Source organism: Hydra viridissima, unplaced genomic scaffold (assembly GCF_058129835.1).
Source record: "Hydra viridissima isolate aposymbiotic clone 2 unplaced genomic scaffold, HvirCarnegie_v1 scaffold_8, whole genome shotgun sequence".
Lineage (NCBI taxonomy): Eukaryota > Metazoa > Cnidaria > Hydrozoa > Anthoathecata > Hydridae > Hydra > Hydra viridissima.
In genome coordinates, this window is record NW_028324307.1 from 1,071,310 (window position 1) to 1,089,789 (window position 18,480).

At 28.5% G+C, this 18,480-nt stretch overlaps 1 protein-coding gene across 3 annotated transcripts; it reads left to right on the forward strand.

Moving 5' to 3' along the window:
* Positions 1 to 1,305: 1,305 nt before the first annotated feature.
* Positions 1,306 to 14,903, forward strand: LOC145186996 (uncharacterized). 3 transcript variants are annotated; one of them, XM_090094834.1, is made up of 7 exons: positions 1,306 to 1,759; positions 5,730 to 5,844; positions 6,985 to 7,122; positions 12,652 to 12,906; positions 13,305 to 13,583; positions 14,120 to 14,392; positions 14,641 to 14,903. In XM_090094834.1, exons 1-7 carry the CDS (start codon positions 1,436 to 1,438, stop codon positions 14,820 to 14,822), a joined length of 1,566 nt encoding a protein of 521 aa, XP_089950960.1. In that variant the 5' UTR covers positions 1,306 to 1,435; the 3' UTR covers positions 14,823 to 14,903. The 3 variants fall into 3 exon arrangements, with proteins under 3 accessions (XP_089950960.1, XP_089950962.1, XP_089950961.1); XM_090094836.1 differs by lacking the exon at positions 1,306 to 1,759 and adding an exon at positions 4,686 to 5,002; XM_090094835.1 differs by lacking the exon at positions 1,306 to 1,759 and adding an exon at positions 5,247 to 5,407.
* The last annotated feature ends 3,577 nt before the right edge of the window (positions 14,904 to 18,480 follow it).

Sequence of the window (18,480 nt, forward strand, 5' to 3'; positions counted from 1 at the left end):
AAAAAAACCTAGTGATCAACTAAAGCCAATAAAAATAGATAAACCAAAATTTTAAGTTTGTGACAAAGTAAGAATAAGCGAGAAAGGATCAATCTTTGAATAGTGCTAAACAATTAGACGGACTGAAGAAGTATTCGCAGTATCTGCAGTGCAAAATACAACTCCAGTTACACCATGCAAGATTAAAAATTATAATGGTGAAGAGATAAATGGAACGTTTTACGAAGAAGAAGTGTAAAAAACAGAACAAGATATTTATAGGATAGAAAATGTCTTGAAGAAAACTAAAACAAAATTTCTAGTAAAATGAGATGGGTACCGAGATTATTTTAGCTTAAAGCACTCAACAAATAGTTTTTTATTCCTTTGTATAACTCGCGATAACATGCACTGACTTTATTTAATCTTATCAGGCTGACGAGAAGACAAATGAAGTCCAAAAATGTTTGCAAAAGATTTCTTTCCTATTTTAAAAAAGTTAATTAATTTTTTGATAAAAATTTATTAATTTACAAAAAATTACAGATAACAACAAGTGTTAAATAAAGTCTGAAATAAACCCCATTTTTTATCACTCAAATTAGTGGGGCCTCATCCAGCGTAAGGCCCATGATACTATCTCCCAAACCCCCCCTCTCTCTCTCTCTCTCTCTGGATGAGCCTGAATATTATTCTTCGATGTAATACTTTTATATAATATTTAAATTTAAAATTTTTTTTCCAAAACATTTCATAATACCTTAGGACATTTTACTCTCAGTTTTTCATATTTCAAAACATTTGAAAATTTATAAAATTATTAAAATTTACACCAAAAATACATTTTAAAAAAATTACACATTCTTATCTAAAAACCTTTGTTTTGTAAATTGTTTAATTGTATTATTACGCCATAATAAAACTTTTCATTTTGAGTATAACTTCGGTGCTCGTCTGTTTTGCATAGTTTCCTTAAAAGAATACTTGATCCAAAAAAATTTTATTAATAGGCTTCTAACGATTTATGTTATTATATATTACCGCGGTAACAAGCACAAACAACAGAAATATCCATTTTAATATTCATATTTTCTACCATGATTTTATTAAATCCTGCATTAATTTAATCCTGTACTATTTTTGTTTTAAGCCACATTAAAGATAAAAACTAATTAAATTTTTAAAAGCTTTTGCCAAAATGGAAAACTTCTAGTCATAAAGTGATACAAAAAACAACTTCTAAAATAGATTTCAAACATGAAGCCAATTTTGATACGCTATGCAAAACCATATAAGATAACAGCGTGATCGCATAAAATATATATTCTGTGTTTAACACAACTTAACATCTGTTAACATAAAGATGGAAATAAGGCTGATTTAGCATTTGCGCTACCATAAAGATTATAATTACAAGGCTGACAAAAATATCCTGGTGTTTAACATTTTGCGAGTAATGTTGAATTTCGGTGTTTTTTTTGAAGTATGCGTAATAATAACAAGTATTGCAGCGGATTACAAATATCCCATGAGAAAAACTCTTTCAAATTACACATTTACAATTTATAATAACTCTAAAGTTAGTACTAGCGACTTCATAGCGGTAAGAACGTTGAGCAGCTATCACCATTGTGTAGACGCTTGTATATCGACAATTTCTGGCTGTCAATCAATAAGCCTAGAGAATAGCGAAAATAATACTGTTATTTGCAAGTTTTACAGATCAGACTCTCCATCCACAGTCAAATCTGCTGAACGTCTTTTCATAACAAAAAAACAGGTTTTTCTTTTTATCTTGATTATGTGAATATCAATGTGGTCTGAATAGCAGGAAAAACTTAATTTGCAATTGTTGTACTATATATATATATATATATATATATATATATATATATATATATATATATATATATATATATATATATATATATATATATACCCTTAAAAATGATTAAGGTATTCAAGTGCATAGGACTTGGAAATACTGAATGCTTTGACACCTCCACTCTCAACTTACATCATCTTACATCTCATTTTACTTCAAAATATAAAAACATGAAACCATAAAGTAAAAAAACTAAAATATTCTTATAAATAATATTTTTTTTGGCTGTTTTGTAAATAAATTCGCATTCAGTACATTTGTAAAATTGTTAAGAGTATATATGTAAAATGAGTTGAAGCCAGTGTTAACATTTCGTCAGGTTAGGAATATTTTGTTCTATTTTACATTTTAAACGTTGGGAGAAAATGAGTTATTATTTTTAGTAAGCAACCCAGCAGGCAAAGAGATATTTAAAATGCATTTTATATACATTTGAAAACTGGTCTATAAGACCTCTGAATTCACGTCATCAATGAACGCTAACTTATAAACGTCTTTTAGATACATTTTATTTGATAAAAAAATAAATAAAAGAGATGTATATTGTACATCTTTTATACATCTAAAATGATGCACCTTTTTTAGATTTTAAATATCTTTTTGTCAACTGAGTTAAGTTTAAAAAGTCTTTAAAAAATTGCACAAGCAAAGAAAAAATTAGGTTCAAATTGTTGAAATTTATTCAGCAAGATTAAAAAACGATAAAAGTTTACAATAAAAAACTAAAGTTCTATGTTAAGTCCGCCAGCTTGCTGTTTCACGTCATCGATATTTAAAATATAATATAATGTGTTTGCATATAAATAAATGCACTTAAGCTTTAAATGACGTGTAGAATTATTAAAAAATCTGTTTACATGAAATATATATAAATTTTCACTAGGCTAATTGCTACATTTCATAAAAACATCAAAGATACGATATTTGACAAGTTTTTCTTATACAAAGTAACCTCTGTTTTTCCTATTTATTAACCTATTCATCTTCAATTATCTGAAGATAATAATAATAATAATAATAATAATAATAATAATAATAATAATAATAATAATAATAATAATAATAATAATAATAATAATAATAATAATAATAATAATAATAATAATAATAATAATAATAATAATAATAATAATAATAATAATAATAATAATAATAATAATAATAATAATAATAATAATAATAATAATAATAATATTGATAATAATAATAATAATAATAATAATAATAATAATAATAATAATAATAATAATAATAATAATAATAATAATAATAATAATAATAATAATAATAATAATAATAATAATAATAATAATAATAATAATAATAATAATAATAATAATAATAATAATAACAATAATAACAATAATAATAATGATGACGATGATGATGATAATAGTAATTGTTAACTTAAAAATATGATTTAATTGATTTTGATAAATGTGACTTAACAACAATGTATCATCAATTTATCTGTATTTAGCTTCCCTCTCACTGTCCTCTTTATTACTTTTCTCAATGGAAACGTCATGTGCACAGCCAACCACTAAAGCAGTTTCTGACGTTATTAAAAAACACCATATATTATTATAAAACAAGCTTAACAATAACGTTTTTATCTTTAAGATCATGAAGTGATTTTAGTAAAATGTTATGCACTGAAACCATGAAAATATTTCGTCGTTATAATGGCATGCAATTTATAATGGCATACAACTTTATTACTTATAGCTCATTAAAAATTATTATCATTATGACTTATGTCGTTCATATATTAGTATAAATTTAGCTACGAATAAACTTTTATTCCTTTCAAGAAACGAGTTTTCCCCATTCTTGATACACGTTTCTTTAATGGCGATTATGTAATAATGATCGCGGTAATAGTCGCTCGGTAAAATCGATTTTATCGTGAGTTAAATTTTTTTTCTTTCAGTTGTAACTGATCTGTAAAAGATATCTTAATTGCATCCATATTTAACCGAAATAAAGATATCTATGTATTAATCTAGTTTATACATCTAATATGCGTCTACAATTGGAAATAAATAGGATCTCTATAATTAGACGGTTTTTGATGTCTAATACACGTCTAAAATATACGCATCTATGATAGATACAAATTAGAGTTTTCGAAGATGGTCTAAAAGACGCCTTTTCCCCTGCTGGGAATGATTATTTTTAAAATACACTTAATTTTTGAAATTTTTTGTCTAAATATTTTGTTTAGAAGTTATCATTTCTTTAAAAAATGATGCTAAACTTTTATGTAGTTTTTACTTTCAGAAAAAAATGTCTTTCAACGTTTAAAATGAGAGATAGAAACAAAGTAATTATAACCAGGGGCGATTTTACGGGGGTGTGTGGGGGGGGGGTGTTACACCCCCCCTAGCAATTGTAAAATCAAACTTAAAGTCGGTATTTTTTTGAAAAAAAGTTATAGTCGGTAAATTTCATGGATTATTTTTCAACATGACTTTTATAGAATTTAAAAACAACAAGTTTTTTGAGTATTTTTAAAATCTGCTTATATACGATAGTCGCGATATAATTACCTTTTACAGTGGCGATATCTATTTTTAGGATAGGATTTTTGAGTCGGTATTTTTAACATATTTCACCCCCCCCCCCTCGTATTTTTCCTAGAATCGCCCCTGATTATAACGTGACGATTTCTTAATGTGCATTACTATTGCTATAACATTTTTTTCGAAGCTGTTAGTTCTATAGCCATTCCAATCTAATGACTGAATAATATTGAAAGTGGATATGATTTAATCGTTGAATTTTTAACCTTTCCATTTATGATTTTATCTAATATTTTATTAAAAAGAAACCATAAACTGATTGAACAACTGGTTTCCATTTTACACATAAATAACTGGTTTCTATTTTACCAAACGATTCTTGTGTCGGATAACTTTCCAAAAAGAAACTGAATGAAAGGAGCTGAATCCTTGGACTGAATCTATCAGTCTTGTCTCGACCGTTATTAACATCCGGTTATTTGTTAATATGTTACTTGAGGTTGTTTTTGAATAGTACTTCGTTTGAATTTTCCGTTTAGTTTTGACTTGGCTATGGTCACGTAACTTGACAAGTTTTATTATAGTCAAGTATATACTCATGTATTAACCGCAGGTAAAAATTAATATTTTAATATATTTTAAAAAAATGTTTTATAAAAATTGTAAAATATTTTCATGGTAAAATTAATATTGTTTAAGCATTTTAATTTTCTGGCTCGTGCATAACCGCAACCATAACTTTTACCACATCTTTTGGATAAAAAAGTGCGGTTTATACATGAGTATATGCTAGAGTTTCTGTTGACCTCCTTTTTTAGCGCCGAGCTGTAAGTTCATATTATCGCGAGCTATACAAAGGAATAAAAAACTATTTGTTAAGTGCCAGTTGCTAATAAACTTGTCATGAATAATGAGTGCTGAACAAAGATGACCAAGTTGGTAATGAATAGACCTCTATAATACTAAATGGATCGGTCCGTTCATTATTGGTTAGCTTTACATGTTGCATTTCTTGATGGTATCACATGTTTTATATTCTTAATTTTTAAAACTGGAGAATTTGGTAATTATAAACTTGCAAGGTAAACTTAACAATGAGAAGAATTTCTTATGAAGAGATAGAAAAATGCTCGAGGGGTAAAATCCAGGGATTTGGTAGTGGAGTCAACAAAAAATCGTTTCTTAAATTTTATTAAATTGACAGGGTTATGCTCAATATGCAGTTTTGGTTTTGACTATAACATTTAAATATAAAAACAAGCAGGTTTGTTTACAAGCCTGCTTCCATGTATGTTATGCATACACAAGCAGTACAAGCAGTATTTTTTTTTATTATGCAGTTATACTGTTCACAGAGTTGTGAAATTCAAAATAAAAATCCATGTGGAAACTGTAAGTGCCATCCATCTTGTAACAGTAGAAATGCAAGACAGTATCTTTGTAACTGCACTCAAGGTTAGAATTTTTTTATGTATGTAATGTATGTAATGTAATGTGTATAATGTATGTAATGTATGTAATGTGTGTAATGCATGTAATGTATGTAATGTATGTTATGTAATGTATGTATGTATATATGTATATATGTATGTATGTATGTATGTATGTATGTATGTATGTATGTATGTATGTATGTATGTATGTATGGATGGATGGATGGATGGATGGATGGATGGATGGATGTATGTATGGATATATGTATGTATATATGCATGCATGTATGTATGTATGTATGTATGTATGTATGTATGTATGTATGTATGTATGTATGTATGTATGTATGTATGTATGTATGTATGTATGTATGTGAAGTGTTAAAAAAAAGGGTATTCAACTATCATTTCATATGGTGCACCATGCTTGATATTACTATTAAAATAAAGGGGAGAAGTTTTTTTTTTACAAAATTTTAAATAAGAGTTGATTCTTTTATAAACACATTTTTCCTTTTTGTTTGGTTTCTGTTTTAACTCAAGTATGCAAGAATTCCAAGTAAAATGCTTTCACTGTCATAGCAGCAATATCTGAAACTATCTGGATATTCTGCATTTGTTTTCTTTGATGTTTTTAAGATGCTTTCCAACTAAGTAGTTGCTCAATCTTTCTGCTGCTTTCTATAACATTTTTCTATTATTGAAATATATTACATATTACAAAAGATGCATTGTAAATAGTTCATTTGTACAAAACACTAGACAATAGTGAAAGCAGAAAATTTTCTAAAAGATTATATTTCTTTTTTTTTTTGCTAAAATATTTATATTTTTGTTACAGTCTGGTTTAATTAAAAATTAAATACTGATTATTGTTGAAAAAAGCAACAAAACAAAGATTACACTTAAACATTAAAAAATAACTTTACAGATTTTTTAATAAGAGCTAAGGTCACTAAATCAAATTAATAGGCTGAAAATCTAAAATGAGACTCTTTTTTTAACACCTGTGTTTGTTTAATAACTCTTTTCATAACTAAAGTATTCCAGTTGTGATGGCTTAACACTATTTTTATAACTTATAATCCATTTTGTAAGTTTAAAATAGGCATTGTTAGTTTAAAATAGACTTTTATACTCATGTTGATATTTATCAATTCAGCAACAAAAGCAAGGAGAAGCTGCCAGGAGCATTACAATGCTGGGTTCACAAAAACTGCAGTATTCCTTATAAATCCTGATAATGAGACATCATTTAAAGTGTTATGTGAGATGGAAAAATTAGACAAAAGAAATCCAGGTAAGTAGTAGTAAGCTAAGCTTGATTATCTTAAACTTTGTTACTTCTTACTAATAATGAAGCAAACAATTGAAACCTATATTTCATTAATTTAGACAATTGTAGTAGAGAAACCTAGTGCAAAATAGGGTACTGGGACAAAATGGTTTTTTGAAAATAAACCTTGTTATAAACATGGAAACAATGAAATACAAGTTTTGAATAATCATGTTACAAGATGCCACCATCAGCTGCATTAGTTTAAAATTAAGCCATGTTTATCTTAACTAAGTAAACATGGCTTAAAATGAAATTTGATGTAATTATACAGTGTCATATTATATGATCCAGTAATTTCATGTGACATGTTGAAGCTTGTATTGACTGTACCTAATATAGAACAGGCTATTATTAAAATGTTTGAATTTTGAAATGTGTGAACTTTTCCTAGATGAGGAACTATTTTTAGCAACATGCCATCAATGGGGTATAATTGGGTAGAAAATTTAGGTATAATGGGGTATTCCCCATTTTACTCTAAATGTTTTAGCCTTTGTTAAAGAATTAGACTAATTTTATATGAAATTTTTATGAAAATGATATCATTCCAAACATATCTTTGTAAACCTAATGCTACATCAGCCGTTCATACCATGGGCTTTAAGTGGCTGTTGATTTTTTTTTCTTTACTGGAAGAAATTATGGATACAAACCAGCTACATGTTGAAAACATCTGGGATTGTGACAAACAGGTATTTTTTTAGTTTCAAAGTGTTTCTCTAATTTTGTTTTAACCAAAGGGAAGAGGCAAGTTAGTTTTCTCACTTCAGTTGATAGGGGTCAGCTTGTCACAGCAGTTATTTGCTCTTTAGAAAGTGGAAGGTACATGCTGCCCATAATGATCTCTCTCATAAATAAATAAAGCCAGAGTTAATGGACAGAGCACCACCAGGTACCTGGGCTAAATATGACTTAAGCGAATGGATACAAAAAGAACTGTTTATTGTTTGTTTAAAAAATTTATTCAATATTCCAGTACCAAATAAAGCTCTCCAGTTCTACTTGTTTTAGATTGACATAAATCTCATACTTAAAGTATTGAATTGCTTAACATTGTTAGAGAGTTGTGTAATTCTTCTGTGTTTGCCTCCTCATTGTACAGATTGAATACAGCACTTGGACTTTGTTTTTATGAAGCTTCTTAGCACTTACTGTATTTATGGTATCAGAAAAGGGTGGAGAACTAATCCTGGGTGTGTGGTAATTTCAAATAACTGCACTCTTTAGATTACAAATGCTGTAAATGGTTTTTAAAAGGCATATGGCTACTTAATAGAAATGTTTTTTCCAAAGCAGACTTTCTGGCAGCAGAAACTACTGATATTAATTTCAGTGAAACAACCTCTGTTGTTTATGCTTGTGGCATGACTATTACCAGCCACCTCTATGGGCCAATCACCTAATTTTACCAGCACAATATTCACTTCCTCCGGCCTTTTTACTGCTTCTACTAGTAATCCTAATATCATGCCATTTTAAAAAAGGTTTATTAGTACCCAGTACTTAATCTCCAAGGTTTACTAATCCAGTACCAAAGCAGAGGAAAAACTGGAATCCTGAACTTCTCTCCATATAAAATATTGCTGTTAGACACCCTGAGTAAAAATGTGCCAACTGCATAAAAAAAAAAAAAAATGGAAAAGGCTCAAAATGACAAACAAAAATGGTATTTATATAATGGTATTTAAAAAAAAAATTCTGAAGCAGATGGATAAAATGCTTCTGCGTTTAAAAAGAGGAAAATGGTGAAAAAGTCAGAGGAAGATACTCCCTGTATATACTGTAAAGAAAAAAACTCAACTGAAAGTTGGGTTTCTTGTAGCGATTGCCATAGGTGGGCACCTTACTTGTGTGCTATTTTAGAAGAAAAAGATAAAAACCGTGTTTTCCTTAAACACCCCATAGGCCCCAGTTTCCCCTACAATCAATAAAAAACATTAAAGATTTTAAAATTGTGTGGGTTAAAATATATTTTAACTATTTTAAATTTTATTGAGCTAAGTGATTTTTTAACAAATTGTTTTGATATCAAATAAGAAATGAATTCATTATCTGAAATCTGGAATACTTTCTGGAACTATGAAAATGCAAAAAACTGTAAGTTTTGCTAACACATGATTCAAAAGCCACTTTAATATCAATATCTCCAAGTAAAATTTGATATTACTCTTAAAATAAATTATCACAGAAAAAACATTGATTTTCTAATTATTATTATCTCATATATATTTTTTTTTTTTAGTTCTGTAAATAAAAAAGCATTAAATAGATGCGATGTGAGAAAAAAATATATAGTTGTATCTAAGCCACAAAGTTATATTACAACATTATTTTTTCTTATGAACAACAAAAAGTTATTTTGTAATGATTCTACTGTTGATTTTATATGATTTTGTTAAATTTTGGTTTTAGCTTATCACATTAATCTTCAAATAAAGTTAAGATCATCAAAGTGTTAGAGATTTCTTATGACAAAATCAAGTTTATTGAAGATAGATCCACAAGTGTTTTTGTAATAACAGATTTTGATTTAATAAAAAAAACAAAAACATTTAAACATATAAGGATCTTGTTTTTTACCCAAAATAATCTTGATTAAGGATGTTTTTTAAAAATTATTAAGAAAGATAAATTAACTATAAAATCTTTCAAAATTTATGCAAAATTTTCCAATACTCTGTTGTTAAGTTCTTCATGATTTAGATCAGGGATGGCCAAAATGTGGCTCGCGAGCCGCATGCGGCTCTTGGAATGTCAATGCGGCTCTTGGAATTTCATTTCGACTCTTTTTGTATTAACTTTACTTAATCGCAAAACTTATTTTTTTGAAATGGACAAAGTAAGTACTAACAATAATCCACTTTGCTACAACAGTAAGAAAAGAAAAATTGATGACGAGAAAAGAATATTTAATGAAGATTGGACAGAAAAATTTGCATTTATTGAAAAAGAAAATAAACTGATATGTTTAATTTGTAATAAAGAACTTGCTCACAACAAGTCAGGGAATATTAAACGCCACTATGAAACTAAACATATAAATTTTTCCAAGGAATATCCATTAAATTCAGATTACAGGAAAAATAAAATTGAATTACTCAAAACAATAATTAACAATCAAATGAATGCTTCATCTTTCAGTAAAGAATCAACTATTTCTAAAGAAGCAAGTTTTGTTATAGCATGGAACATTGCAAGAGTAAAATATTCTTACTCTGATGGAGAATTTGTAAAGCAAAGTATTTCAGATGTCCTCTTAGTTTTAGATCCTAAAAATAGCAAAATCCAAAGGTTAATTTCACAGATTCCTATTTCTCGACATTCAATTGAAAGAAGAATATCTGAGATAAGTGCTGATATTGAGCAGCAATTGTTGAATGACTTAAAAAACTGTGAAGCATTTAGTTTAGCTCTGGATGAATCAACAGATGTTCAAGATAAATCTCAAATGGCAGTATTTGTTAGGTATGTAACATCAGATGTAATTGTGAAAGAAGAATTACTAGATTTAGTTGAGCTAAAAGATACAACTTGTGGAGTTGATGTAAAGGAAGCTCATGAAACAGTCCTACTTAAAGCCAATGCACCTATCAACAAACGTGTTAGTGTTGCTACAGATGGTGCACCAGCAATGGTTGGCAAACATGTTGGACTTATTGGTTTATTAAAAAGTGATCCTAAGTATCCAGAGTTCATTCCAGTTCATTGTTTGATTCATCAAGAACATTTAGTAGCAAAACATTTTAATTTTTCAATCGTTCTAAAATCAGTGACAGAAATTGTAAATTACATTCGATCAAATGCTAAAAATCACAGACAGTTTAAAAACTTTATTGATGAATTGGATCTCATGACAAACCAAATGACCTATCATTTTACTGTGCTGTACGGTGGCTTTCAAGTAGTGATGCTTTATATAAGTTCGTAGAATTATTAGAACCAATTAAATCTTTTTTGATTGAAAAGAAAAAGACTTTTGAAATTCTTGATGATATGAACTTTTTGCAAGATCTTTTGTTTTTGACTGATATAATGCAACATTTACAAAGTCTGAATTTATCTCTTCAGGGAAAAGAAAAAATTATATCTGATCTTGCTCAGACTATTTTTAGTTTTCAAAAAAAAATTACCCTTTTTCAGAGAGATCTTACTTTAAAAACCTTTAACCATTTTCCTCGAAGAAGATGACTATTTCTAATCCTTCAATTCAGTATGATGACCATAAGATTGAATCATACAGGGAAAAATTACAGAATTTACTAGAAAACTTTCAAAGAATGTTTATAGATTTGCATGCACTTAAATCATCTTTAGGATTTGTAATAAATCCTTTTTTAATTGATATTATTAGTAATGGTTGTCCTATTCCATCAAACATAGTTGAAGAAGTATCTCAATTTGAAACAACTATTAGATCTCCAAGAAGATCAAAATCTTCTGATGCTGCATAAAACACTAACTTTATTAAAATTTTGGAAGATAGTGCCTGAGGTTAAGTATCCCCTACTGAAAAAGATTAGCATAAAATTTATTTCAATTTTTGCTTCAACATACACATGTGAATCTTTATTTTCCATTATGAAATTTGTCAAATCAAAGTATCGTGCAAATCTAACCACTGAGCATTTGTCAGAATTACTTAGAACAGCAACTACAAGCTTGAAGCCAGATTTTAAGAGACTTACCAGTAAACATCAGAATCTTAATGCCTGATTGGAAAATTCATAACTTTGTAATTTTGTTACTTTTTTAAAAACTTATGACGTGAATATGCTTCTTAAAACAATTCTATAACTAGTTTTTCTTGTGTGAGAGTAAAAGGGAATCAGATTTTTATTTAACTTGATTGAAACGAGTTTTTTGAAACACTCAAGATAATTTGAAATTCTAAACAAGCTTACATTTAAAGTAAAGTTTTTGGCTTTGAAAATTTTTTTTTTTAATTTAGACATAAAAACTAGTAGTAAACATGAAATTTGTACACAAAAAGTTTTTTAGAAAAAGTTCTTTAGAAAGATTTATTTCTTTTCATAAAAATTTAAGTTTAACTTTATGGAGTATTTTACAGCACTTTCTTGCCACCAGTTTCTAATTTTTTTGTAAGGCAAAATATCTTTAAAAAAAGAATGCAGAAAAATTTTCTTAACGAATTATTTAATGCGGCTCTTCGGTTCACGTAAGTATTTGAATGCGGCTCTCATGCCAAAAAGTTTGGCCATCCCTGATTTAGATCATTGACTTCTCCAGTCCAGTTTTAAAACATTTTCTAAACATCTCTTATATTTGGATGTGCCGAGAATGTAACTCATCCAAATATCATATTCAACTTCAATTTTTTTTTTTTCAAATTTGTAAACACGTCTAAAATAAATATTTCACAGTTCATCAAATAAAAGGATTAAAAAAATTTTATTTATTTACCTTTAAAAGTTTTTCACTAGATAATAATTTTTTAGTTTAGTTTTGTTCTAAAAATGTTTTATTTTTCAGTCATACAGTATGATGTGTGCACCTTTAAATCAAATCAAGAACCTATAGGATATTCTTATCAAAGTTATTATGTAATGTCATATGATATGTGTGTTGAAAAGTGTAAAGAACAAAATATCCTCTATCCCAATCGATATCCATATGCAATGAATATGATTACATTTGATTGGAGCAATTGTCAATGTGTTTATGGTGGAGGTTATTCGTGGGATAATTTATATGGATATTATTTAACCTTTTGCCTCTTTGAAAATAGTAAGCAATTTTAAATATGAGACATTAAGTTGTTTATTTTTTCGTCAAATGTTGCTTTGCAATTTATTTCATTTTATTAGCTACATAAGTATCTCTAAATCTAAAGTGTTAAAAAATGTTGTTGGTTAATTCATCACTGGCTTCATTAAAGCTTCTTTTAAACTAAAATAGAGGAAACAAAGCAAAAAAAAATTTTCTCAATGTTTTTTTCTCTTTCTACATCAAACAGCAACTTCATTGGCTTAAAGTTTTTTGTTTTTTTTTCTATAAAAAAACATTTTTTTACTCTTGATGGTGTAAATTTGAAGTGTAAACATTTGTGAATATAAATATTTTGTCTTGATCGTTGATTATAATATAAATATATTAAGACAATGATTATTATTTTATATTTTCAGCCAATTACTGCACTTATCATAATGGCTACGGGCATTATAGTTACACTTATGCATATAGAATTAAGTCCAATGATTTATGTTTAAAATATTGTCAAGATTATATAGCTCAGCAAGGAAGTATAGAATCAGGCGGATATTTGTTACGGGGGGTGAGTAGCACCAATTATGGCTACAATTGCCAATGCATATTTGGCAAAAACACCTTTTATGCGACTAGTAGTTACGATGGTTGTTATTTTGAATTCCAAATGCCTACACTCAGTTTAACAAACAGACAAGGTAAAGTTCTTTTAAAAATTCAAAAAACCGTTCTGGTATATTACAATATAAAAGTAAACTTTTGTTATGTTTTTGTAAAAATAATCAGGAAAATTCAAGTTTTTCCTATGAATCACAAAGATTTCAACAGTGAAATCTTCATGATTCATAGGAAAAACTTGAATTTTCACAAATCACAAAGATTTCTACAGTGAAAGATTTTGTTAAAAAAAGTTTTAGCTGTGTCTCTTTTTATGAGTAAACAAATTTTGGAAAAAGGAATTCAAACAGAAACACACCCCAAGTTTCTGTATTTTTTAACAATTTTTTTTTTTTAAAAAAATTACTTATCTCCTGGTTTTTACAAATTCATCCACAGAATTTAAAAAAAAAAAAAAAAAAAAAAAAAGAAAATTTAATTCATTGGAGTATTTGAATTAAAACTGTAATTGATTTTTGTATATCTTTGTAAAAACAATGATCTCTTTGAAAATTTAAAAAAATTAGTAAACTTTAACGTATGGTTATTGTTTATGTTGTGAACATCTTTTGCATAGTCTGGATACCAATGATGACCCGATTTGCCAGTTGGGAAGGAAACTTTTGGGACAAAACTTATGAAGAGTATGAAGATGGGTTTGGAGTAGCAAATCAACAATGGCTTGGGTTAAAGAATATTCAAAGAATTACAAACGTATTTAAAACTGACATGCGAGTTGACTACACTTTTCAAGAAGACTTCACCTTCAGTACTCTCTACTCTAACATGAGAGTTGACACAAAAGAAAAAGGTTACATGCTTACCTATGAGAGATACGAATCAAATGGCTGTGAGTCTTTTAAATTGTCAAATAATCAAACCACTGATATCACATAAATGTTTAATTTTAATGTTTAATGTCAGTATAATCTGTTAGTAATGCTTAAAATATCGTTGATAAGCAATCTTGGATTTAAAAAATTGTTGTGGGCGCTAAAAATTTCAAGTAAAAGAAGTATTTCAAGTAATTTATAGTGCGCGCCGTTTCTTTAATTATTAACAGTTAGTTATTATTAAGAATAATCTTTGATGTTTTAGCAAATGAACCTGATCGGTTTCTTCAGGGAGGAAGTCCAACGTTTCAAGCATGTAAGAAATGGTGGGCTACATGCGACAATAATAAATATGCTCCAACGTCTCCATATAAAATACAATTTGGATTAGCGAGAGATCTTGTACGCATTCAGTTTTTACTTCGCACTAAGGAAGATGCTCAATAGAATTGAAGTTTTCATTTTGAGAAATTTTGGAAGATGTTTAAAGTTTTATTGTTTGACGAGTTAATAATAAATTTTTTAAAATTTAGTTATAAATTTTTTAAAAATTTATTAATTATAAATTACTGAACAAAAAATGTATTGAAAGTCAGTTTTCTATTCCGAGAAACAAAAACTTTGTAACCGCAAATACCCTCCCGCATTAAACTACTGTCATGTGGCCATAAGCACGTAACCAGACAGCTCGTGACCTTTATTTTGTTGGGTGTTCCTTTTATATAAGAAAATAATTCGATGGTTTTTTATCTATCTTGAGAAACGAAGAAAAAAGGCAATTTCCATAAGTGGTAATACGCATAGTTTACCCAACTCCTTTCCGATTCGAACGGAAATTTTAGTCACAACAAATTTTTAAAGTGTTAGAGTCAGAAATAGCAATTTCAAACTTGAGAATGTAGCGGAAAACAGCCCGGGAGTGAAAGGGTTAAGACGAATTAACATCGAATGGTAAGAAAAAATATCAACATTTTTTTATTTTTGCAAAAGTTGTCAACCAGAGCTGCAAGGTCAAATTAGAACTTTTTTTGCATTACATTTTTGTTAAACAATGTTAAACCAAAATAGTTTAATTTTCTTTTCACAAAACAAATTCACAACATGCAATTTTCTTTCCACAAAACAAATTCCCAGCATGCAATTTTCTTTCCACAAAACAAATTCCCAGCATGCAATTGACTTTTTATAGAAAAAAATTAAACAATTACAATGGTTTAATTTGTTTTGTACAGGGTGCGCGCGTTATTTAACAATCAAGCTCACACGCATATTGCTTGCGACCTGCGTGACAAAATTCGTTTTTTTTTGGTGGTAGTTTTAAACTTTTGTTCGTGAAATAATTTTTTAAAAAGGCTTCAAAAAATGTATTTTCATGACGACAATTGTGCAAATTGATCCCAGACTCCCAATTCCAGAATTGCAAAGTTCTTAAAAGTGGATCTTAGTTCCTATGGACTTTTTTGTGTGTGGGGTACAATTGAAAGACAAGTAACACGTCCCCATGCAATACTAAGGATGAGTTGGTCACCAGGATCAAGAAAGAATGAAAGCCTTGCTAATGAAAACAATCATTAATAGCTGCACCAGGTTCCGTGGCCGAGTCAAAGCAGCCATTGCACAGTGGGCCAGAATGCAGTTTTACTGGACAAAATTCGAAACTAATTTAATATTAGAGCTATATTCACTAAAATTAGTATGAGTACAAATATGATGTCTGCGCTTTTTATGAAGGTAATATTTTTTTATTTTGTTGCTATGGATACCTTTATTTTGCTTAACAACAACCTACTTTTGTTATCTGCAGATATTTTATAAGTGCTATATTCACTAAATTTGGCATGAATACCAATATGAGATCACACTTCTTACAAAAGTGATAATTTTTAAATTTAGTTGTTATGGATACTTATATTGCTTAGTTACCGGATACTTTCCTTAGTTACAAAGTGGTATATTGATATTTGAATATTTTATCGGATTTTTGACCCACCTATATTGAATAACAATTGAGTATTTAGGTAAATAATGTTTTAGGAATAATAAAAGCAAAAAATAGTGCAAGAAAACATCAATTTTAAATTACATCAAAAAATTATAAAACAATAATATCGTTTGAAGATTGTTTAAGTAATTGTAAAACATCTGAAGGAAATGCTTTATGATTTTTTTGGTGTGATGTTGATTTAAGCAGTGAGGAAATAACGGGATCACTGGAAGCTAGGAGTCTATTGATAAGATCAGTATTTGTTGCTTTTCTGGATGTTTTTCGGCTGAAATTTTCGCGATAAGGTTTGAAGTCTTTATTTCTAGCCTCTTGAGCTTCCTCTGATATAAGTCCGATGGGTAATGTAAGGCTTTTAAATATGTCATGTCCATGTACCAATACTTTGTGAACTGATTGAGCCATGTAATACCATGGATGAAGGGGACACATAAAGTCTAAAAGTGTCAAAACAATAATCCTTGAACTTTAAGCAGTCTATTTCATATCCTGAAGAGAGCGTTACCAAGATAATGTAAAATCTGAATATAAGGTTTTGATCAATACCCAGAATTTCAGCTGTTTGTTCATATGCTGCAAAAGCACGCCTTGAGGTATTGCCATCATCGCTTGTTCCAGAACCACCACTTTTAGGGAAATCAACAACAAGTCCCATTTTGTTCATAAAATCAGTCTGAATCTTTCGTTTAGCTACAGATGCCTTTTCTTTGTGTTCTTTAGATCTTGCTTGCCACTTTCTTGTTTCTTTTTTATATGCAATGTGCAATACCATCTCAAAAAATCGAATCCATGCACGAAGACTGGAAAGACCATATTTGAACTCTCTGTTAAATTAACCTCTTAAGAGGTTAATTTAATCTCTGTTAAATTAACCTCATAAGAATCATGAATCTCATTTTAATACATACTCCCAATATTGTGTACTTAGCGCAATTAAAATACTGTTAAAACAACGTTAATGCAAAAGTGAGTTGTTGCTATGCAAAATTTAGTACCATAGCAACCAAGTTAAAACGTACATAAAATCTGAACGGGGATTTAAGGGGACGAGGAATCAATTAAAACTCGATTGAAGCATCATATAGCTCAAATAAATATTAGACAACACATGGGAAATTGTGGTAATTATTAGTTATTGTGCGGCAAAAAATAAGTTTCTTAAAAAATTTTTTTTTTTAATCTGTGATTTTCAAAGTATAACTGAGATAACATGCTATGACAAATTTATTTCACACATTTGGTTTTTTCTTATCTCTAAATACTCTAGAATAACATGTACTAGTTTTTTGTTACGAAAACGTAGATGTAATTGAAATATAACACAACGTTCATGTCACCGTTAATTACTGATTTATAATTTTTTTTTTTTTTTTTTATCTCAATATTCTAATTCTTAGAGTCCTGGTAACTAAGGGATTTAATATAAATAAATTATCAATAAATTTCTCCTAATATATGTAGATACTAAGATTAAATAAGTTTTCAAGATTAGACAACTAAAATTTTTCCCATTTTGTCCACCTACTGGCCCACTGTGCATTGTTGTGCAGGTTGATTGAGTAAAAGGAATGAAAGTTAATCCACTATTAAAATGCAATTGGTTTTATTCAAATCCAATCAGCGTTTTCTGAGAAAATTGCATTTTTTTTATAAAAATCATGATTTGATTGTTATATACCGCGCGCACCCGAGAGACAATTATTCCAATTTTTTAAAATTGTCTTTCTACAGAGCAAATAATAGTATTTGTTGAACGAATACCATTTACCATTTCAATATTTATTAATCAATCAAAAAAACCTCATTTTTCCATTACACGCAGGCTTGGACTGGGCCGCCGGGATACCGGGAGATTCCCGGTGGACCGGTTGGCATAAAAAATTATATTATATTTTTAGTTAGGCTACCTTTTATTTTCCAAATAAAATGTAAATTAAAATTTAACTAAAAATTTAATAACTTTCTTTCTGGCCTCTAATTACATCTAATTAAAGGCCATCTGCCCGCTAGTTATATAAATTTTGGCGGCCATCTTGAGCTTATTGAAAATAGTATTATATTAATAGTGAATTTAAGCATGCGCGCTTTATCTTTAGGCGGTGT